Here is a 24,792-nt window from a genome sequence, read left to right on the forward strand (position 1 = left end):
TGTTTCTTCATTCAGATTATTAATTAAAAAAAAATTGACCAAAAGTATTTACAGTGCCCAATATGTTAACATAGTGGTAATTTGAAAAGTATAGTAGCTCAGTGTCAATCAGATGGGAAGTTATTATTTTCTTTCCTTACTGGTTCAGACTACTTTGCAAATAGACCTTTCACTTAAATTAATATGTTTGATTGAAGATCAGGTAAACTAACAACTGTTGAGTTTAATTTGCATGTTTGATATCTGTTGACTATCATAAATGTTCTAGCAAATATCTTTATTATTTAAACAATTTACTGTTAGGTCTTATAGGATCAAAATGACCATCAAGTACCATCTTTTGAATTAGTAGGAAACATTGACCACAATTTTCAAAATTCTTTTCTGTGCATAATGAGTCTAAAGGCTATGATTTTTGTTTCCAATTTCTTTAGGAAAAACTGGAAAGAATCAACGATGCTCTTTCATGTGAATATGAGTGCCGCCGGCGGATGTTGATGAAGCGATTAGATGTAACAGTGCAGTCCTTTGGATGGTCTGATAGAGCAAAGGTTAGGCTGTTTTCCCACTCGTGTCCTGTAGGTGGTACTCTGTGACAGCTCTTCAGCCTCTCTTGTCTGTTACGTAATGATGCCGCATTTGCACTTTATTGCTCTATCTGAAGCTCCTGCCTAGACCAACTGCCGGTCTTAAATAATCCTGGTCTCTGTTCATAGATATGTTAATTTCTGACCGTATCTTTCACATTTATTTAAAACTCAGTTGTTATGATTTATGCAAGGATACGAGGAAGTCTGGTGTGCTGTAGTCCATGGGGTTGCAAAGAATTGGACGCGACTGAGCCACTGAATTGAATTTAACTGATACATAAAAGAAGGCATCATGTGTGGTAGTGAGATAGGGATAATGAACAACTGGTCAATTAGGCAGCACTGATGTCTGAACAAATCTTAAAGGTGTCTTAAGGCTGTGAACTGTGTGCCAGTTGAAAAGGGTTGCAGGGTGGGAGCATTCCCAAGTGTGAATCTCTTCAGATAGTTTTCTGGAGAGCTGTCGTCCATCATTCCCTTTTTATGCCTTTAATCTGTACCCAGGCTTTATCTGGGATATCCACCCCACCCTGCATTACAGTCTGGAATCACTCCAGACAGTAAGCTGGGACAAATAGAGGAAAACATTTGCTTCTCCTGTTAGAGGGATCATTGTCCTATGCTTCTGGATATCCAGTGTCTGAAAACCACTGGTTCATGTGGATTGTCCAGTTTTATAGTTGTTTCAAGTGATAGGGTAAATCTGTGCCTGTTATTTTGATACTATTATTATATTCTTTGGCTAAGTGAGTGGTTCTTCTGCCCTGTATTGTATCAGCTGAGGTCACTTACGCAGCTTCATTCAGTGGGTACCTGGGCTGGGGTGGGTTGAAACATCTAAGATGGTTGTCTTGCATGTCTGGGTTCTGCTGTTAGCAAGGGGTCCCTCACTTGTCATCTGTGCTCTTAGGTGGTCTTTCTCTCCATGTGGTGCCCTATATTGGTTTCCTGTGGTTGCTGTAACAAACTACCACAAATTTAGTGATTTAAACAATACACATGTATTCTCTTACAGATCTCGACATCAGAAGTCCTAAAATGAAGGTATTGGCAGGGTTGCACCTCCTACCAGACACTGCAGGGGAGAATCTATTTCCTTGCATTTCCTACTTTCCAGATACCACCTGTGTACCTGAGCTCTTGACCTGATTCTCCACCTTCAAAATTAATAGTGTGGGATCTTCCAGGCTTCTCTTTCTGCTTCCATTGTCATACGCCTTCTCCTGTGTCTCGCTTATCAAGATCCTTGTGATTACACTGGGCTCACCCAGATAATTGATCTCAAGATCCTAACTTAACTTGCATTTGTATCTGCAAGGCAGCATATTCACAGGTTTCAAGGAGGATGGAGACATCTCTGGGGAGCCATTCTATTTACCAGATGTTTTATCTTCCTTTTAATGGATTTTATTTTTTACCTGCATTGTATTTCTTTACCATATGCTGCTGCTGCTTTTTTCTTCCTTTCCTTTTTTTTTTTTTTTTTTTTAAAATCAGGTATTCTGATGAGTCCTTTTTTTCTGTATTCTTTCATCCTAATGGCTTGTATCCTCCTATTGCAATTTGGGCCACTTGCATGCCTATCCTTGGCTACTCCACTATTTCCTGGATCCCATGGTCTTCTCTTTCATTGTTTTTTCCCTCAACCTGCTACAGTAAATGCACAAATAACTTCCTAACAAAGGACACATAGCAGTGATTTTTCTGCATCCTTACATTATGAAAATATGTTTATTCTACTGCCACATTTGATTGATAGTTTAGGTAAATATAAAATTCTAGGTGGAAAACATTTTTCCCTAAGAATATTGAAGGCATTACTTCATTGTTCTCTAGCATGTAGTGCTGCTGTTGAGAAACCGATGCCATTCTCCATTCTTTTGGATGAGCTTTTATTTTTCTCTGAGAGCTTTTAGACTCTCTTCTCTATCCTTAGAGTTCTGAAATTTCACAGCATATGTCAGTCAGGGTCTTTTTAAACTCATCGTGCTAAACATTAGGTGGGCCTTTCAATTTATAAACTCAACTTTTATATTTCTTTTATATTTTCTCTTTCTGAAACGCTTATTCAGATATTAGACTTTCTGAGTAGATCCTCATAAGTTGCTTTATTTTTTTTCTCATTTTCTCTTTTCCTTTTTGATTCACTTTCTTGGAATTTTCCTCAATTTTATTTTGTGTTTGTCATTAAATTTTTGTTTCTGCCATTTTTTCCTTTTTGGGAATTTTTTTTCTTCTTGAGTTTTCCTTTCCCGTTTTTTTTTTTTTTCTTTCTTGTTTTATTTTTATGACTGTGCTATCTTCTTAAATGGGGATGAAGACAATCTTTTATAAAAGGTTTTTTGTTTTGTTTTTTCCCCTTCATTATTTCCTGTCTCTTTCAGGGCAATTTTTGATTTGTTTTTCTTGGTCTTGGTCTTGTGGAGGCTTTCTTCAAATGGATTATGGTCTTTCATTGTCCATATTTAAGAGAAGACACTGAAAAACTGGGAACTAGTCATTGATCAGGATTGTTGATGTCAGGTTTTGGGGCTGGCTACTGTGAACTGGAATTCTAATGCTCACTTGTAGAAGTGTGACTGCTCATTTTTTTTAAAGAAGGGAAGCCTCGTTTTTTGTGTACATTATTCTCATTTGGCCAGGGGAGGAGTGGCAGCATGGCACCAATGGTTGGAAGAATAGATTATTCCACAAATAGACTGAGTTAACCCCTATTTTTGGCTCCTGATCTCATTTTCTGAGATGTTGGTTCTCTTCTTACCTGTATCCCTCTTTCTAGTCTCTTTATTGTAGTATATGTGTATTTTTTTTTTTATATAATTTAGTATGTGTAATCTGACTCATTTACCTAGAAATACTCCCTTATGTATATACATAGTTTCCTTCCAAACACCTAGCAGACAGATACAAAAAAAAATTAAAGAGTGATTAGAACAGGATAAATTTTTTTTAGCATAGTAATAGAATAGCTGTAAGGGAGAGTTGAGGACTGTCTTATGTGTATTTTCTTTCAATAAATATTTATTTAGCACCTCACATGTTGCACACATTACAATGTACCTGGTTCTGGATGAGCATCTCATTACCTTGTATGATTAGATGTAGAACATTTTTAGAATATTTCACTGTCTGTAATATCTAATTGGCTTCTCAGAAGGTTAAAACCTGTTTCTCTTCTGCATGTGTACCAGGATAAATTTTAGACATGTGTGTCCATGTGTTTGGAGTAACCATTGTATGCAAGAAACCTAGATGCTCCCAGAGGTCTGAATTACCAAAGAAGTAGATGACATGATTGCTGACTTAAAGAAAGGAAATAGAATTTAGATGTATGAAAAGTATGAGTTTTACTGACCCCTGGAAACTTAACAGAGGTTGTATACATATTGGGTATCCAGTTTAATCTGCTAGAATTTTAATGAGAAAAGGAATTTAGGAATATAAAGAATACTGTGAAAGGTAATGCATTAAAAGTATCTTAACATACTATATTGGAGGATATTTTCAGTGTTGTCCTTAAGCTTATAGAAGAATCCAAAACAAATGAGTTTTTTTTTTTTTTTTAAATTTTACATAATTGTATTAGTTTTGCCAAATATCAAAATGAATCCGCCACAGGTATACATGTGTTCCCCATCCTGAACCCTCCTCCCTCCTCCCTCCCCATACCATCCCTCTGGGTCGTCCCAGTGCACCAGCCCCAAGCATCCAGTATCGTGCTCGAACCTGGACTGGCAACTCGTTTCATACATGATATTTTACAAGTTTCAATGCCATTCTCCCAAATCTTTCCACCCTCGCCCTCTCCCACAGAGTCCATAAGACTGTTCTATACATCAGTGTCTCTTTTGCTGTCTCGTACACAGGGTTATTGTTACCATCTTTCTAAATTCCATATATATGCGTTAGTATACTGTATTGGTGTTTTTCCTTCTGGCTTACTTCACTCTGTATAATAGGCTCCAGTTTCATCCACCTCATTAGAACTGATTCAAATGTATTCTTTTTAATGGCTGAGTAATACTCCATTGTGTATATGTACCACTGCTTTCTTATCCATTCATCTGCTGATGGACATCTAGGTTGCTTCCATGTCCTGGCTATTATAAACAGTGCTGCGATGAACATTGGGGTACACGTGTCTCTTTCCCTTCTGGTTTCCTCGGTGTGTATGCCCAGCAGTGGGCTTTCTGGGTCGTATGGCAGTTCTATTTCCAGCTTTTTAAGGAATCTCCACACTGTTCTCCATAGTGGCTGTACTAGTTTGCATTCCCACCAACAGTGTAAGAGGTTTCCCTTTTCTCCACACCTTCTCCAGCATTTATTGCTTGTAGACTTTTGGATCACAGCCATTCTGACTGGCGTGAAATGGTACCTCATTGTGGTTTTGATTTGCATTTCTCTGATAATGAGTGATGTTGAGCATCTTTTCATGTGTTTGTTAGCCATCTGTATGTCTTCAACAAATGAGTTTTGACATGCTCTTTGAACATTCAGAGTGGCACAGACTTATGATAATGTATACTCTTGACTAGCCTTAAACTTAGAGACTTTGAGAAAATACTTTTAGGAAATACCTTGATATTTTTATCTTGGTGTTTTTCATCATGTTTTAGGACAAGGAGATTATGTTTTCATTTTTCCTTATTCTGGAAGATTTTTTAAATGTTTTTTTCTTAGATTATGATCAAAGTTTGACCTTTCATGTCATCCTTTTCAATTGTATATAAGTATACGCATTTATACCCTGAGTTTTCTTTGTTAAAATTTAATGTTAATGTTAAAATTGTTAAATTTAATGTATCTTTATATTATTCTCCCTATTTCATGTGTCTGATATTGTTGAATGATTGATCAACAGTGGTTCTATAGCATTTAAAATCTTTCCACATTTTATCATATGGATATACTCTATTGATTTTGAGGTTCCTTTAATTTTGTCTTCTTAGAGCCTGTGATGAAGTCCTTGACAACTACATTTTTGTTCATGTACATGATATATTCCTACAAGTGGAATTTCTTGATCAAAGAATATGCATTTTAAAAATGCTCTTCATACACCCTGTATAGAGTTGCCCTTCAAGAAGATTATGCACATTTATTTGTATGGTTAATCTGATTTCTCTATGTTGCTAGTATTGAAATAAAAGTATAATTTTATAGTTCAGTTTTTTTTTTTTTACTGAATATAGTGTGATCATTGTCCCATATCTCTACAAGTTCTATTTCAATATCCTTTTTATATTAATTTTTAATTGAGATATAATTCACCATCTTAAAGTATATAATTTAGTGGGTTTTAGTATACTCTCTGAATTATGTAACCATGATCTAATTCTAGAACATTTCCCTCAACCCCAACAGAAATATTCCTTTCAGTGGTCATTCACAGTACCCTCACCTTCCTTTCAGTTCAGTTCCGTTGCTCAGTTGTGTCCAACTCTTTGCGACCCCATGAATCTCAGCACGCCAGGCCGCCCTGTCCATCACCAACTCCCGAGTTCACTCAGACTCACGTCCATCAAGTCAGTGATGCCATCCAGCCATTTCATCCTCTGTCGTCCCCTTCTCCTCCTGCCCCCAATCCCTCCCAGCATCAGAGTCTTTTCCAATGAGTCAACTCTTCGCACGAGGTGGCCAAAGTACTGGAGTTTCAGCTTTAGCATCAGTCCTTCCAAAGAAACCTTCCTTTACTATAATCTAGTTTGTCTCTCTTTGGATTTGCCTGTTCTGTGTATGTCATTATAAGGAATTATACAATGTGTGGCTTTTATGTCTGACTTCTTAGCATAATGCTGTCAAGTTTCATTCATGTTTCCCCACATAACTGCACAATCAGCCTTTTGTGTCTGCAGATGTGAAACCTGTGGATTCCTAAATGGAAATTCACTGTGTCAAAGGTTATGACTCTTAATGCTCTTGATTCACATGGCCAGATTGTTTTTTAGAAATTTTGTATGAATTTAAACTCGTACAAATAAGGTCAATGCCATTTTGCTCTCACTTTAGCCCCTTTAATATTTAGAATATTGTCAATTTTATGGCTAACTTGATGGTTAAAAATTACTAAATTGTTTTCATTTGTTTATTTGTCTTGTTAGTAAAGTTGAACTTTTTTTCATAAGCTTATTAGTCATTTGAATTTCCTATTTTTTTGAAATTTCTATTTGTGTCTTATATTTTTTTCCCCCGAGGCCTTCCTGTTTTCCTTCTGATTGAGCTTTTTATATATTAAGGAAGTTAGCTAGTTGCTTTATTTGTTGAAAATATTTTCCCCAGTTGTTTTTTATGTCTTTTAATGTGCAGAAATTGTAGTCTTTATAACATAGTTAAGTTTTTCAGTTTTAAAACTTTAAAAAAATGAACTCTTTTTTAAAATTTTTACTTTTTTAAATTGGAGTACAGTTGATTTACAGTGTTGTGTTTCTATTGTACAGCAAAGTGAGACAGTTATACATATGCCTACATCCAGTCTTCTTTAGATTCTATTCCCATGTAGATCATCATCGAGTACTGAAGCGAGTTCCCTGTGTTATATGTAGGTTCTTACTAGTGGTCTGTTTTATGTACAGTAGTATGTATATGTCAATCCCAATCTCCCAATGTATTCCTCCCTCCCTTCGTCCTTAATAACCCTAAGTTTGTTTTCTACATCTGTGACTCTATTTCTGTTTTGTAAATAGGTTCATTTGTATGATTTTTTTAGATTTCACGTATAAGCAGTATCATATGATATTTGTCTTTCTCTGTCTGACTTAACCTCACTTAGTATGATAATCTTTAGGTCCATCCATGTTGCTGCAAATGATATTAGTTTGTTATTTTCTTTTATGTGGCTGGGTAATATTCCATTGTATATATACACCATACCTTCTTTATCCATTCCTTTGTTGGTGTACATTTAGGTTGCTTCCATGTCCTGGCTATTGCAAATAGAGCTGCAGTGAACGTAGGGGTGCATGTGTCCTTTTGAATTACATTTTTCCAGACATATGCCCTGAAGTGGGATTGCGGGATCATGTGGTAGCTCTACTTTTAGTTTTTTTAAGGAATCTCCATACTGTTCTCCATAAAGAAAGTGAAAGTCGCTCACTCATGTCTGACTTTTTGCTACCCCATGGCCTGTATAGTCCATGGAATTCTCTAGACCAGAATACTACTAGAGTGGGTAGCCATAGTAATGTTATATTAATTTACATTCCCACCAACATTGAAGAGGGTTACCTTTTTTCCACACCCTCTTCAGCATTTATTGTTTGTAGACTTTTTGATGATGGCCATTCTCCCAGCGTGAGGTGATAGCTCATTGTAGTTTTGATTTGCATTTGTCTAGTAGTTAGTGATGTTGAGCATCTTTTCATGTGCTTTTTAGCCATTTTATGTCATCTTTAAAGAAATGTCTCTTTAGATCTTCTGGCCATTTTTTTTTTTTTTTTTTTTTTTCCCCATGTTGAGCTACATGAGCTGTTTGTATATTTTGGAGATTAATCACTTGTTCACATTGTTTGCAAATATTTTCTCCTATTGTGTGGGTTTTCTTTTAGTTTTGTTGATGATTTCCGTCGCTGTGCAAGCACTTTTATTTGCCATTTGTTAATTTTTATTTTCATTACACTTGCTAAGTCACTTCAGTTGTGTCCGACTCGGTGTGACCCCATAGACGGCAGCCCACCAGGCTCCCCCATCCCTGGGATTCTCCAGGCAAGAACACTGAAGTGGGTTGCCATTTCCTTCTCCAATGCATCAAAGTGACAAGTGAAAGTGAAGTCGCTCAGTCGTGTCCTACTGTTAGCGACCCCATGGACTGCAGCCTACCAGGCTCCTCCACCCATGGGATTTTCCAGGCAAGAGTACTGGAGTGGGGTGCCATTGCTCTCATTACTTGGTGGTGGAACAAAAAAGATCTTGCTGTGATTTATATCATAGTGCTCTGTGCTTTCCTTTAAGAGTTTTACAGTATCCAGTCTTACATTTAGGTCTTCAATTCATTTGAGTTTATTTTTGTGTATGGTGTTAAAGAATGTTTTAATTTTATTCTTGTACATGTAGCAGTCCAGTTTTCCCAGCACCACTTCTTGAAGAGACTGTCTTTTCTCCATTGTATATTCTTGCCTTCTTTATCATAGATTAGATGACTATAAGTGCTTTCTATCCTTTTGATTTATATACCCTACTATTTAGCATTGTAGTATAATCTGAAGTCAGGGAGCCTGATTCCTCCAGCTCTGTTTTTCTTTCTCAAGATTGCCTTGACTTTTTGAGGTCTTTTGTGTCTCCATACAAATTGTAAGTTTTTTTTTTCTAATTCTGTGAAAAATGATGTTAGTAATTTGTTAGGGATTGCATTGAATCTGTAGATTACTTTGGGTAGTATAGTCATTTTGAATATTGATTGTTCCGATCTGAGAACATGGTATATCTTTCCATCTGTTTGTGTCATCTTTGATTTCTTTCATCAGTATCTTACAGTTTTCTGAGTATAGGTATTTTATGCTTTTTGTGCTCACTCAGTCATGTCTGACTCTCTCTGACCCATGGACTGTAGCCCACAAGGCTCTTCTGTCCATGGGATTCTCCCAGCAAGGATACTGGAGTGGGTTGCCATTTCTTCCTCTAGGGCATCTTCCCAACTCAGGGATTGAACCTGCACCTCTTATGTCTCCTGCATTGGCAGGCAGATTCTTTACCACTAGCACCACCTGGGAAGCTCTTAGGCATTTTCATGTGATGGTAAATGAGATTGTTTCCCTTATTTCTTTTTCTAGTCTTTCGTTGTTAATGGATAGGAGTGCAAGAGATTTCTGTGTATTAATTTTATATTCTGCCGTTTTGCCAAATTCTTTAAGCTCTAGTAGTTTTCTGGTTGCAGCTTTAGGATTTTCTATGTATAGTATTATGTCATCTTCAAACGTGACAGTTTTACTTCTTTTCCAATTTGGATTCCTTTTATTTCTTTTTCTTCTCTGATTGCCATGAGTAGGACTTCCAAAACTATGTTGAATAGAAGTGGTGAGAGTGAACATCCTTGTCTTGTTCCTGATCTTAGAGGAAATGCTTACAGTTTTTCACCATTGAGAATGATTTTGCTGTGGGTTTGTCACGTATGGCCTTTATTAAGTTGAGGTATGTTCCCTCTGTGTCCACATTCTGGAGAGTTTTATCTGAAATTGGTGTTGAATTTTGTCAAAAGCTTTTTCTGCATCTGTTAAGATAATCATACGGTTTTATTCTTCAGTTTGTTAACGTGATATATCAAATCAATTGATTTTACCTATGTTGAAGAGTCCTTGCATCCCTGGGATAAATCCCACTCAATCATGGTGTCTGATTGTTTTAATGTGTTGTTGGATTTGGTTTGCTAGTATTTTTTTGAGGATTTTTGCATCCATGTTCATCAGTGATATTATCCTGTAATTTTCTTTTTTTATATCTTTGGTTTTGGCATCAAGGTGTGGCCTCATAGAATGAACTTGGGAGTGTTCCTTCCTCTGCCAAGTTTTTGAAATAGTTTGAGAAGGATAGGTGTTAACTCTTCACTACATGCTTGATCGAATTCACCTGTGAAGCTGTCTGGTCCTGGACTTTTGTTAGACGTTTTTATGTTACTGATTCAATTTACAAATTCTGATGACCTGTTCATATTTTCTGTTTCTTTCTGGTTCAGTTTTGGAAGGTTGTATCTTTCTAAGAATTTGTCCTTTTCTCTAGGTTGTCCATTGTATTGGCATATAGTTGCTCTAGTTAAACAATGAACTTTTGTTATATTTGGAATCCCTTGTTATAGGTTATGCATTATTATTATTATTTTACAAATAGACAACAGTTCATTCCAGCACCATTTAAAAAAATGTTTTCTCATTGATCCTTTTTTATGTTTTAATATTCTTTATTTTTTAGAGCAGTTTTAGGTTCATAGCGATATTGAACAGAGGGTTCTGAGATTTCCGTTTGGCCCTTGCTTTCACACATACTCAGCCCCATCATCAACATCCGCCACCAGTGTCGTAAATTTTTGCAGTTGCTGAACCTACATTGATACATCATTATTATCCAAAGTCTGTAGCTTACATTAGGTTTCACTCTGGGTGCTGTACATCCTGTGGGTTTGAGAAAAGATGCAAAGATGTATATCTGTATATCCACCATTATAGTATCATACAGAGTATTCTCACTGCCCTAAAAATCTTCTCTTCTTTGCCTATTCTTCCCTCCCTCCCCACAACCTTTAGCAACCCATTGATATTTTTTTATTATCTCTCTAGTTTTGCTTTTTTCAGAATTTCATATGGTTGGAATCATACAGATTATTATTTTCAGATTAGCTTCTTTCACTTAATAATAGGCATTTAAGTTTCCTCCATTTCTTTTGTCTCACTGATCTTTGATGCTTCCTCTATCATTTATTGTATTCATACATTTATGAGGCCCGGAATCTTAACTGCCTCTTTTGTTTCATCAGTTCATTCCCTCCCCTCAACAAGTTCCATTTAATTAGAGTGAGGTAGGATAGCGTACCTGTACAACCAGTCTAAAAGGATGTTTTGAGGATTAAAGAAGTGGTATTAAATGAAGAATATCATGGCACTTTTAACAAGTAGCCAGTGAATGTAAGTTGTTAAGGCAGTGATGAATAATTTCATATTACCTGTTAATAGATGATAAAACTCTTTCCAAAATTGTTTTAGTCACTTCATACATATTTCATTTCTGAGTTAACTGTAGATATCCCTTACCTCCCTGCTCCACTAAAAATACATCCCAAGAGGACTGCGGTAAATGTATAAGGTAATTGCAAGGAAAACTGACAATACTCAATGTCCCCATTCAGAAACATTGTATTTCTCGCCATTTATTTAAGCTCTCCTTTTGTTTTTGTAGATTTACTAATGTTTTCTTCTTAAAGTTTCTGTATGTGTGTTTTCAGTTAAGCTATTTTTAGGTATTTTGCTCTTTGGTAATAGGAGTGGAATCTTTTTTGTGTTACTTTTAAAATGAGTTGTTATGGGTAGTTACATAGTCTTTTAGCATTTTTTGATCTCTTTTTTCCCCTTCATTCTACTAACAGATTATCAGATATTTGAATGTTTTGCTGTTTATTTCTTTGCTTGTGTTTTATCTTTTTTTTTTTTTTCTGAAGATTATGATTGCCATTGCTCTTTTATTGAAATGTTCTTTGGTTCCTTTCCCCCCCTGACTTTTGTCATTTAGTTAAAAACAGATGACATAGCAAGAATTTATCAACCTAAGCGTTATGCTTTGTCACCCAAGACAACAATAACCTTGGCACATTTACTTGCTGCCCGTGAAGATCTGTCCAAGATCATCAGGACAAGTAGTGGATCCAGCCGGGAGAAGACAGCATGTGCCATTAATAAGGTTGGTTTTTCTTTTAAATACAGTAGAGAAAGAATTTATAATATCCTTGATTGATGTTTTTACAGATTTTAATCCATTTTTCATCCCAGTGAACTCTTAGAAAAAAGAATCAGTTTAGGCTTACTAATGTTTTCTATGTGCATGTTTATTTGAATTTCTGTATTCATAAATCACAGTTTTATCTGAATTAGAGGAATTAAGAATTATTTTTATAGTATCATTAGCCAGAATTATTTGCCTTCTTTCCAATAATCTTACCATTTTTTGTCAGTAAAAAATCTGTAGGAGTCATTTTGTATACTTACACATACTCCTGAGATCCGTGGTATAGAGGAAAGCGTATGTGCTTTGGAGTCATACAGGTTTGGGTTCACATCCGAGCTCTGCTATTTACTTAGAGAAATCACTTCTGCAATTTAGAAATTGCAAAATCTCTTGGATGTTCCATTTCCTGATTCAGAGTATAGGTCCATTTCTCAGACAGTGGTCTTAAATCAACTCCGAGTGAATTTTTTACTCTACAACAGTGGCAGCAACAATAAGATAATTTAGAATGTTGATATCAGCTTGTCTAGCATATACTCTTTAGTTAGAGCATTCTATGACAAACTTGACTGTAAAAGAGCCAAAAGTCAGAAGTATGGGACTTGGGTAATTTTACAATATCACTTCTCAGTGCAGTGAGAAAGGTGTCCTATATCAGGAGATGGTTGTATACAAAGTCAGTTCGCTATAGGCACCAGTGTGTTTGGGCCTTCCTGCTTCCATTTTAGATCAGCCTCCTCTATTCTGAAAGTGTTCTGTTTTTAAATATGTTACTTTATATCTTGCATCAAGGTCTTTCTGGATCAAGAGTTCTCTTAAGTGATATTGCCCGTCTCTTTTCTGAGTTTGTAATTGATAGTCTAATTATTTGAGGGCAATCTTACTATCAGATCTTGGAACAGCGTCCCTGTATATCCACCGACATTGAATGTTTGGTGGAGACAGCAATGAGGATACCAACCAAGAAAAGCTGGGTTTGGATTTGGTGATTAGGACACTATTGCCAACTTTATAGTGTACTTTGAAGAATATATGTGTACTTTGAAGCTTGTCCAACAGTGAGGAATTTGTACTTTTTTGTCTTCATTTATGATATAAAGTAGTAAAACATGATTTTGATTAGAGGATCAGGAAAGTAGAACACAAATGATTGGTAGGTCATTTTGGCTGAGGGACATTTGGTTTATCTTTACTGAAAGACACTAGCAGGAAATGATTTGCTTTGTATTGGTCTCTGTTCATGGACATATAAAATAGTTCCTTTCTACAGAAGTTTGGGTACTTGAAGCAAACTCTTCCTTAGTTTATCCTGTGAAATATTATGAAGCATGGTTAAGGAAGTGTATTAAGTCTTTATTTTTTTTATAATATAGTAACTAGTATCATTGAAAGTTAGCTTAAGTTTCTCATAAAAAAAGGAATAGTTCATTAAAAATCCTTATAGCTCTGTGCAGTTGATAACCTTCATCTCTGCCCGTATTACACCCACGTGTTATCATATGTACTTCATACTTTGTTGAAATAAAATGTGCTTAGAAATAGTCTTTTATGGCATAGTCTGTTACCAAACCAGTGGCAATAGAAAGTCCAGAGTTGTGTAAGTGAATATGGAGTTAAGTTGTATAGGGTATGAAGTTTATGTACATTGTTAATGTTTTGCTAAAAAGTTTTCTTAGTGTGATGGGTACTACATTTGTTATAAAATTTACTAAAAAGGTTTAAACAAGTTCTTAAGTTTCATAAATATTCTCCCACACTGTTTAAAATAACAGCACATTGGGAGGAATTTGTCACACATCACTTTTATATTTTCAATATTAATTCATATTGCCATGTCTGGTACTTTCATGTCCTAAAATATTTGGCTTCTGTTTCTTTATTAGAACAATAACTTCAATATTGCTTGCATCCTTTAAGTAAGTTTTAACTTTTACAATATTGGAAACTGAAAGAAAATATTTCTTTATACAGGTGCTGATGGGAAGGGTGCCTGACAGGGGAGGACGGCCGAATGAAATTGAACCACCACCCCCTGAGATGCCGCCTTGGCAAAAGAGACAGGAAGGCAGTGGAAGGGGTGGTTGGGGTGGTGGAGGTGGCAGAGGAGGTGGTGGGAGTGGGAGAGGTGGTGGGGGAGGAGGCGGGGGGTGGGGAGGGGGTGGGGGGTGGGGAGGGGGTGGGGGAGGGGGTGGGGGAGGGGGTGGTAGAGGAGGTTTCCAAGGCAGGGGAGATTATGGTGGTAGGGGAGATTATGGTGGAAGAGGGGGCTATGGAGGAAGAGGAGGCTATGGTGGAAGAGGTTATGGAGATCCGTATGGAGGAGGTGGTGGTGGATATAGAAGATATTAAAAGCCACAAAATTTAGATAGCAGTGCTTACTTCTTGATAGGTGCATTAGGCATAGTATTCTAAATAACTACTTGAGTGTCATCTTTGAAGTAAATACCATGTTAGATTCCCTGATGGTATCATTCTTGAATTGGCTTGACTGATATTGGCCTGACTATGTAAAAGAACATTGTTTTATACTACTGTTTGATCTCTTAGACAAAGTGATGATTTTTTCCACACTCTGTACTCTTGAGCATGTTCTGTCTTTTTAAAAAACAAAAAAATGAAAAAATATTTTTAAAAGTGTAAATATATTATTACCATCAAACTTGGAAAATGGAAAGTATTTTATTGTCATGATTGAATTTAGATTGTTACCTGTATTTTATTCAGGTCTGAGACACACAAATGACCCCACTTGTAGTGGAAAGGAATATAAACTTATTGCCTCATCTGTAGTCCTGTGGCTGTTTTATATTTGTTAATTCTATTTTACAAAATAGGAAAAGAGACTGATAATTGTATTCAGTAAGAAGTTGTTGTGACTTGTGTTTTTCTTTTATATGAGCAATTCCTCTGGCCAGGTTTCCATTAAAATTCCAATAATTGAAGCCCAAATCTATTTTTTGCTGCTGCTGCTGCTAAGTTGCTTCAGTCGTGTCTGACTCTGTGCGACCCCACAGACGGCAGCCCACCAGGCTTCCCCGTCCCTGGGATTCTCCAGGCAAGAACACTGGAGTGGGTTGCCATTTCCTTCTCCAATGCATGAAAGTGAAAAGTGAAAGTGAAGTCGCTCAGTCGTGTCCGACTCTTAGCAACCCCATGGACTGCAGCCTACCAGGCTCCTCCGTCCACACATATTTATTTTCCAACTGGATTTGAAAATCTGTATGATTTTGTTTCACAGAGCAGAATTAAAGACTGAGGTCAGAATTACTGTAAAGGAACAAAGACATGTACCAATTTTACATGGTGTTGTGAGAAAAATTTCTGCAAATTGGTTTATCATTTGTGCCATCACTTTAGGTATCCAGATATTAAAAGGCAGGCTGCTCTGTGCTGTACAGGATTAGGACACTTACATCCAGTTTTATTGATCAAAGAAGGTAGGGCCATGGTATCCTTTGGTAATTCTGGTTCACAGCTAGATTTGGGAAACACAGGGTTAGAGAAGTTTTAAATGTGATTTGTTGGCTGGAGCAGTCAAAGGCTTGGGAATCAGGAATTGTGAATTTAAATCATGGCACTAGCCCAGGGCAGGGGCTGTAGGCTTAAATGGCCAAAGCTCTTAGAGATTAATTTGTCCTCTTTTGTCAAACGAGGAATGCGACACTTGAGCCCTGTCAGGTAGTTTTATAAAGACCTAAGTACAAGTCCAATTTGTTGAGTTTATAGAGGCCTGTTGTGAAAGGTGTAAAAGGTGGCCCAAGTGATGTATTTTTCTTATAGTATATAAAGAGAAAAAGATGTAGTCATATAAATTTTTTCAGTTCCACTTTAAAATCTGTAGACTCCTGGTACATTAACAACTTTCTGTAGTCTAACCAACTCAAAGGATAGAAAGCTGAGTACCTGTGGACAAATGGATTTGGCAGTGTTGCTGTTGTTTTACAGTAAACCCCGTGGTGAAATCTAAAATGTTAAAACTTTAAATATTGTGTATACCATAGTCTTGGACATGTCTTTTTCAAGCTAACCCTTCAAAGAAATTTGTTCAGAAGAGGAAAACATAAAATTATTTTGAATCTATTTGTAAACTTTAAAAAATTTTTATATTTATTGAAGAGAGAATTTCATTTGTGATAGTTGAAGAAAAAGTCTTTCCATATAAGGAAATACTTTTATAAGTAGCTATGAACTCTGAAAAATAACTTAAAAAATATATAAGCAAAGACCGCTGCAGTAAAATATTTCAAAAAAGTATTAGTTAAAATATTCATTTAAAAGCTTAGATTTCTGCTTCATTTCTTTTCAGGAGCTTTTGTCATTGTTACAGAATGGGTTTACAAGTACTTTCAGCTTTTTTTTTTAATCACTAATGGTAGAAAGATTAGTTTATTAATTTCTGTAGTATTTCTTGGTACCTGCATAGGCTTGCTGTTGGGTTATCTGCTTCTCACTGTCAATCTTATCCAAGTTTAGCTCTTGCTCCTGGAATCATGCTCAAGCTGGAACCACTCTTATTTACACATTCTTAAAAACTTTACTTGAATGAAAAGTAAAGTGGTCCAGACCCTAATACCTTTTTCTTTCCTGTGGGGTAGAGTTTTCATGATAATCTTCTCTTAGCAAAAACTTCTTTTGTAGAAAATTACTCAGTAATATCTAGAATAGTAGTAAGGTAATTTGGGGCCTAATGTTATAGTTCATAATGTGAAAATGCTTTATAAATTGAGTGCAGTCAAATGTAGAGTATGGTGAATGGCACTTCATTGCTTCCTGAAATCTAACACTTTTTTCTGTGCTATCTCATCATCATTCTTTTTGCCTAGTTCTTAATTTTATTTTTTCCTGCCACCTCATTTTCCCTCCCCACTTTTTTTCTCCCTGCCTTGGTCTATCCTGTGGTACCTAATAGCACCTATAGACATATTATCCGGAGTATCTAGATTAAAGAAGTAACTGATGTCCACCCATGCATAACTACCGCACCATTAACACATAAGCTCTCAAAGATGGAATGAGGTATTTCCTTTTAACCCGTTCCCTTGTTTTTTGCAGATCAAGGACATCTTGCCTCACTAGACAGAAAATGTTTTAAACCAAAACTATTTCATTACATTTTTGTGTGTCAAAAGAAGGTATGGCTAACACCCAAAATATTTGAGATGGAAAATGTTCTGAGCAGTGATGCCATCTATTCCTTGTCAGGGACACAGGGGTAGAAGGATTTGGAATGGGAATTGGAGACAGAGGAGGGGAGGTAGTTTAATCTCTCCTCTTAAGGGGCAGGTTGTTATTGTAACTTGATTATTTTCTATGATGTGTTGAAGTATTGAATTATTTTCTATGAAAATTTGAGAAGACACAAAAGGCAAAGGAGAAAAGGAAAGATACTTTGCATTTGAATGCAGAGTTCTAAAAAATAGCAAGGAGAGATAAAGCCTTCCTCGGTGATCAGTGCAAAGATATAGAGGAAAACAATAGAATGGGAAAGACTAGAGATCTCTTCAAGAAAATTAAGAGATACCAAGGGAACATTTCATGCAAAGATGGGTACAATAAAGGATAGAAATGATATGGACCTAACAGAAGCAGAAGATATTAAGACGTGGTGAAAGTGAAGTCACTCAGTCGTTTCCGACCCTCAGTGACCCCATGGACTGCAGCCTACCAGGCTCCTCCATCCATGGGATTTTCCAGGCAAGAGTACTGGAATGGGGTGCCATTGCCTTCTCCCTAAGATGTGGTAACAATACACAAACGAACTATACAAAAAAGATCTCCGTGACTCAGATAACCACAATGGTGTGATCACACACCTAGAGCCAGACATCCTGGAATGTGAAGTCAAGTGGGCCTTAGGAAGCATCACTACGAACAAAGCTAGTGGAGGTGATGGAATTCCAGCTGAGCTATTTTAAATCCTAAAAGATGATGCTGTGAAAGTGCTGCACTCAATATGCCAGCAAATTTGGAAAACTCAGCAGTGGCCACAAGACTGGAAAAGGTCAGTTTTCATTCCAATCCCAAAGAAAGGCAATGCCAAAGAATGCTCAAACTACTGCACAATTGCACTCATCCTACACACTAGTAAAGTAATGCTCAAAATTCTCCAAGCCAGGCTTCAACAACACATGAACCACGAACTTCCACATGTTCAAGGTGGATTTAGAAAAGGCAGAGGGACCAGAGGTCAAATTGACAACATCTGTTGGATCATCAAAAAAGCAAGAGAGTTCCAGAAAAACATCTACTTCTGCTTTATTGATTACATCAAAGCCTTTGACTGCATGGAGCACAACAAACTATGGAAAATTCTTCAAGAGATGGGAATACCAGACCACCTGACCTGCCTTCTGAGAAATCCATATGCAGTTCAAGAAGCAACAGTTAGAACTGGACATGGAACAACAGACTGGTTCCAAATAGGAAAAGGAGTATGTCAAGGCTGTATATTGTCACCCTGCTTATTTAACTTATACGCAGAGTACATCATGAGAAATGCTGGACTGGGTGAAGCACAAGCTGGAATCAAGATGGCTGGGAGAAATATCAATAAGCACAGATATACAGATGACACCACCCTTAGGGCAGAAAAGTGAAGAACTAAAGAGCTTCTTGATGAATGTGAAAGAGGAGAGTGAAAAAGTTGGCTTAAAGCTCAACATTCAGAAAACTAAGATCATGGCATCTGGTCCCATCACTTCATGGCAAATACATGGGGAAACAATGGAAACAGTGACAGACTTTATTTTCATGGGCTCCAAAATCACTGCAGATGGTGACTGCAGCCATGAAATTAAAAGACGCTTAGTCCTTGGAAGGAAAGTTATGATACCTAGACAGCATATTAAGAAGCAGAGACATTACTTTGCAGACAAAGGTCCGTCTAGTCAAAGCTATGGTTTTTCCAATGGTCATGTATGGATGTGAGAGTTGGACTATAAAGAAAGCTGAGTGTCAGAGAATTGATGCTTTTGAACTATGGTGGTAGAGAAGACTCGTGAGGGTCCCTTGGACCGCAAGGAGATCCAGCCAGTCCATCCTAAAGGAGACCAGTTCTGGGTGTTCATTGGAGAGACTGATGTTGAAGCTGAAACTCCAATACTTTGGCTACCTGATGCGAAGAACTGACTCATTTGAAAAGACCCTGATGCTGGGAGATTGAAGGCCTGAGGAGACGAGGACTACAGAAATGGACATGAGTATAAGTAAGCTCTGAGAGTTGGTGATGGACAGGGAAGTCTGGTGTGCTACAGTCCATGGGGTTGCAAAGAATTGGACACGACTGAGGGACTCAACTGAACTAAACTGATTGAATGCATTCCACTATGGAGTTTGAGTGACTAGAATCCATCCCCCTATTCCCCTTCATTGGTCTAGTTAAACAAAAGTTACCTTGGGATTAAGGAAAAATCATGGCTATCTTTAATTACTCTAAATGATCACTAATCATGAGCACAAATGAATTACTCTGGGTGATCTGTACACTAGATTGAATGATCCTTTACCAGTTCCATCCACAGTTTGAAAGTTTATCTTTTCTTGCTAGTTTTCTTAGATAGAACTGTGGATTTAAAGATGAAAGCCATAGAGAAATGACAGCCTCAGACTTGCCTCCTTCAGTGTTAAGTGTTTATAGACAATATTTGGGGATCATATTTGGGGATCACTGTCATTATGGAATAAGATGGGAAATGATTGAATATTTCTATATGTTACCACTTCATGTTACATATATAGAAAAATGGATACTGAGTAATTAGTTGCTTTGCTTTTCCTTTCAGGACAACTGGTTTGGTTAGTAGAATTAGGGAGTGGTCTCAGCTGTTGATAATAGTAAAAATTCAGATGAAGCATCTACATGTTTATGAACTAGAAGAAACACAGGACATCTTTGTTGTAGGGATTCTCCTGTCTTTTATCATATAAATATTACACAAAGAAAACTTACATTAGGTATCAAAAAAAAAAAAAAACACCTTTACAATCTGTACATTTGTTTTTTTTCCTTGCAGTTCTTTTACATTATACATCTTTAAACAGAAATTCACAAGTGCCCAGTAAAACAGCAAATCAATTACCAAAGAAAAGAAGTGACACTGTTGTTAATGAAACAAGATTTGTCCTTGTTTTGACGGATAAATATATGCCCAAACTTATTTCAAGTTGATACAAGATAACACAAATTTGTGCTCTAGGCTTGACAAAAAAATTTGTTCCAGATTATCTCTGTAGATTCCACTAATCCCATATTGCTCAGAGCAAATAATACTGATTTATACACTATACTTATTTGGCCCTTGCTGGACTGTAAAGACCTGCGGTGAGACTACTGCTTCCTGTCCATTTCAGTGATAAATTCTGGAAGGCCTGAGAGCTTCTAGCCATGTTAATTAGACTAAGGAGATGGTGACCTTTTGAATTCCTCTAGATTACAAATTATTTACATACACTAACCTAGGCTCTGTATTTTGGATGGCATATAAGAAGAATGAAAAAAATTCAGTTGTGTTTTATAACTCCACATAAAGAGATTGAGCTATACTGTCTTTGGTTTGTATCAGAGGAAATGAATAAGTCATTTTAAGGATGACTGTAAACTCATTTATTCGATATAAGGTAAGTAGCAAAGTACTTCCTATATGATTATATACCAAGTTGTGGACCTAAACAGCCCTGCCATGGGGATTTCTGAGTTTGGATGTAGAAAAAGGTAAATTCGTGTGTACAGTGATTTTTTAAAACACTAAACACTAAGTGAAAGCTAGTCATTTGCTTTTTCACTAAAGCTCAGTACAAGGGGGTATGCAAATGGGAACTGGTCTTTCATGAAAGGAACTTCTTAAATGGTCTGAATCCTCCCAGGAAACTATACTGCATATATAGTTTGTTTCTGACTAAGACTTGGTGTAGCCAGTTTGGAACTTTGGGTTGTTGAGATTATATTCTTGCCAGTTGGTCAGCTTGTGTATGAATTTTAAGTCAGCTCGGCATTAGGCATCCAAGCATGGAAGGAAGAAAATGGCTGTGAAATTTTTTTAGAGAAATAGAGTTTGACAGAGAAGTTTGTGAACAGTTGCTCAGATAATTAGTTGAGCCCATTTATCATTAACCTTCATTAATAGAAAACTCACAGGACTCTTGTGATTTTGCCAAACAGTACAATTTACATTATAAGTAATTTCTTGTAACAAACTGAACTTTGTGAATTTGTATACATGACCAAAAGTCTAAATCACTTCCACATCTGACGGAGGAAACAGAATTCCAAGCCACATGCATGTCTGATGTTGTATATACAGAATATGTACATATGTACATGCTGTCAGCTATTATAGAAACCTCTCATCCAGTTAGCTTATTTCTAAATAGTATTAATAGTGAAGACAGTACCAGCACAAATTCAGTTCAAAAAAGTTACTTCAAAAAAAATGGCACGTGTAAATTAGACTTTTTTTTTAAAAAGCTATAAATTCTTAATTCTATCCATTGTAGATTATGTAAGGGACAAATATGTTTGTGTTATACTTATTTTAGCCAATTAGCCAGCCATGTATGAGGTGGTAATAGCCACGTTTCCAGGTGCTTAATTTGGCTATTTTATCATGACTATGAGACTAAAATTGAGTTGACTTGTAATTGGATGATGTCATGTTTAATAGCTCCTTCCTGCCCCCCACCCCCAAATTTATGGCTACACTCTAGAAGTTGTCTTCTAGGTAGATATCCTTCTCTGTGTAAGAATATAGTGAGGAAGGAGGGGAAAGGCAAATTGATTAGATCTGAGGTAGTGAAGTGGGAACCAGATTCGTAAAGAATGCTGAAATACAGAGGAAGTGATTTTCCTTTTGGAATGTGGGTATTTTTCCATCATAAGCAAGTTTTGGATGGAACAATGCCTCAGAAAAAGCCAGGGAAGGGAACATTCATTTTCCAGGGATTTTAGGTCTAAGAAAGAAGCAGCTGGACAGGTCATGTAGAAGAAGCTACCTTGTCAGAAAACTATAGTCATGTTTTTACCATGCTTTTGATATTAGTCCCAAGGGGAGAAAAAGTTTGTGGAATGAATTGCAAATATTTTGCATTCTTCAGCTTTCCTCCCTTTGATTCAACTGACTAGAAGAGAAAACCTTACTGCACAGTAAGAATCTTTTAAGTAAAAAAGTAGCTCCTTTTCTTTAAAGTACCCTTTTTAAAGCCAGTCAGTCTAAGGTTCTCCAGGTCTTTGTGTTGAGGTTTAGGAAGTGAGATCTCTGATATACTCTACAGTTTGTGTTTCTTGAGTTTCTGGGCTAAGAACAGTCACCCTGCTCCATCTGAGCCAAGACATGATTGTTTCTTGCAAGTTGGAGGGTTTCTATCTTCTTCTGTGCATATTTCAGTTGGATCTTTAGAGCATTATTATCTGCTTTCAGGGTATTTATTTCCTAAAAGAAAAGGAGAATGAGGTATGTTAATAAAGCAGCAATAAATGGCAGATTAGTAACATCAGGAGTACTACACTTGACTGGCATCTTTTCACTGTAGCTGCGAAACTGTTTTCAAGGTAGTTATTTTGCCCTGAATAAAAACTAAGTTAAATACTTATCAAATGATCATGTGTATCCGTTAGTTTTGTTATATCACATCTTCGTTATGTCAAAGATGTGAGTAGCTAGCAGGCAGAATAAACCATTCATGGGCAATAGATGGATAATAAAATCTTTGAATATTGTGTAGCAGACCTAAATGTGGCAGAAAAAGTCTTGGTCAGGTTTGAGGTATGAAAGCAATGACTTTGGAATATACTATGTGATACTACAGTTCACATGGGGGATTACATACATTATCATATATTACATATTTTCTTCTCCAAATCATTGAAAACTAACAGACTTGATAAAGGTGAGAATTTTATCCCATCCCCTTAAACTGGGATTTAATTATCTAATTTGCAGTGATTTAGTTATAGAGTCAGCCATTGATTTCCAGTGTTACAAATAGAAATTCAGTTTTTATATGGCTGAGTAATATTCCATTGTGCATATGTATTGATATATGTATATGCATTTACACACACATCTTTATCAATTCATCTGTTGATGGACACACAGTTTGCTTCCGTATCTTGACTGTTTAATACTGCAGACACTGGGGTGCATGTAACTTTTTGAATTAGTGTTTTCATTTTCTTTGGATATATACCCAGGAGTGGAATTACTAATCAAATGGTAGTTCTTTTTTAGTCTTTGGAGAAATCGCCCTAGTGTTTTCCATAGTGGCTATACCAATTTTCATTCCTACCACCTGTGTACAAGGATCCTTATTTCTGCACATCTTCACCAGCACTTGTTACCTTCTTGATCACAGTCATTCTAACAGGTATGAGATGATATCTCATTGTGGTTTTGATTTTCATTTCTCTGATTAGTGACATGGAACATCTTTTCATGTTCCTATCAGCCATTTGTATGTTTTGGGGAAAAAACCTATTTAGTTCTGGTTTTTAGATTTTGTTGTTGGTATTGAGTTGTATGAGTTATTTACATATTTTAAAGAACCCTTTATTGGATATATCATTTGCAAATATCTTCTCCCATTCAGTAGGTTACCTTTTCATTTTATTGATGGTTTCCTTACTGTGAAAAGCTTAGTTAATGTAGTCCCATTTGTTGATGTTTGCTTTTGGTGTCATGTCCAAAAATTCACTGCCAAAGACCGATGAAAAAGAGCTTCTTTCCTATTTTTTTTTCCCTAGCAGTTTCATAGTATCAGGCCTCATGTTTGTCTCTGATCCATTCTGAGTTAATTTTTATGAGAGGTGTAAGATGGGAGTCAAACTTCATTGCTGTGCATGTGCTGATCCAGTTTTCCCAACACCATTTGTGAAGAGACTATCCTTTTTGCCTTGGGTGTGCTCTGGGCTCTCTAGTATTAGTTCACTGTATACACAGGTTTAACTCTGGGCTGCTGTCGGTTCCACTGGTCTATGTGTCTGTCTTTGTGCCAGTACCGTAGTGTTTTTTTAACTACGGTAGCTTTGTAGTATATAACTTGAAATGAGGAAGTGTGGTACCTCCAGCTTCTTTCATCAGGATTACTTAGGTTATTCATAGTCTTCTGTTGTTCCATACAAATGGTAGGACTTTTTTTCTATTTCTGTGAAGAATTCCATTGGTATTCTGATTCAATCTGTAGATTGCTTTGGGTAGTATGGGCATTTTAACAGTCCTTTAAAAAAAATTATTGACTTTATTTACAATGTTTTGTTAGTTTCTGCTATAAGCAAAGTGATTCTTTTTCATATTCTTTTCCATTAATGGTTTGTCACTGGATATTGAATATAATGCTCTGTGCTACACAGTAGGACCTTATTGTTTATCTATTCTATATGTAATAGTTTACACCTGTTAATTCCAAACTTCCATCCCATCCTTCCCCCACCCTCTCCCTTGGCAACCACAGGTCTGTTCTCTTACGTTTGTAGGTCTTTTCTGTTTCATGGATAAATTCATTTAGGTCATATTTTAGATGCCACTGCTGCTGCTAAGTCGCTTCAGTTGTGTCCGACTTTGTGTGACCCCTAGATGGCAGCCCACCAGGCTCCCCTGTCCCTGGGATTCTCCAGGCAAGAACACTGGAGTGGGTTGCCATTGCCTTCTCCAGTGCATGAAAGTGAAGTCGCTCAGTCGTGTCTGACTCTTTGCGACCCCATGGACTGCAGCCTACCAGGCTCCTCGGCCCATGGGATTTTCCAGGCAACAGTACTGGAATGGGTTGCCATGGCCTTCTCCATTAGGTGCCA

At 36.7% G+C, this 24,792-nt stretch overlaps 2 protein-coding genes across 14 annotated transcripts in view; one reads left to right on the forward strand and one right to left on the reverse strand.

Moving 5' to 3' along the window:
• The window catches only part of FAM98B (family with sequence similarity 98 member B), a 73,556-nt gene extending 58,603 nt beyond the window's left edge, over positions 1–14,953 (forward strand). For 5 of the 8 annotated variants that reach the window (XM_055537332.1, XM_055537336.1, XM_055537333.1 and 2 more), the window contains 3 exons: positions 435–551; positions 11,799–11,966; positions 13,983–14,953. In XM_055537332.1, coding sequence (XP_055393307.1) covers positions 435–551; positions 11,799–11,966; positions 13,983–14,360 — 663 coding nt within the window. In that variant the 3' untranslated portion in view covers positions 14,361–14,953. Of the gene's footprint in view, positions 1–434; positions 552–1,605; positions 1,746–5,539; positions 5,564–6,002; positions 6,962–11,798; positions 11,967–13,982 lie in introns of those variants that run through there. The other 3 variants (XM_055537337.1, XM_055537339.1, XM_055537338.1) reach the window with 3 other exon arrangements.
• Positions 14,954–21,796: 6,843 nt separating this feature from the next.
• The window catches only part of RASGRP1 (RAS guanyl releasing protein 1), a 217,890-nt gene continuing 214,894 nt past the window's right edge, over positions 21,797–24,792 (reverse strand). For 5 of the 6 annotated variants that reach the window (XM_055537329.1, XM_055537330.1, XM_055537331.1 and 2 more), the window contains one exon: positions 21,797–22,435. In XM_055537329.1, coding sequence (XP_055393304.1) covers positions 22,301–22,435 — 135 coding nt within the window. In that variant the 3' untranslated portion in view covers positions 21,797–22,300. Of the gene's footprint in view, positions 22,436–24,081; positions 24,219–24,792 lie in introns of those variants that run through there. The other variant, XM_055537327.1, reaches the window with a different exon arrangement.

This window comes from Bubalus kerabau, chromosome 10, assembly GCF_029407905.1.
Source record: "Bubalus kerabau isolate K-KA32 ecotype Philippines breed swamp buffalo chromosome 10, PCC_UOA_SB_1v2, whole genome shotgun sequence".
Lineage (NCBI taxonomy): Eukaryota > Metazoa > Chordata > Mammalia > Artiodactyla > Bovidae > Bubalus > Bubalus kerabau.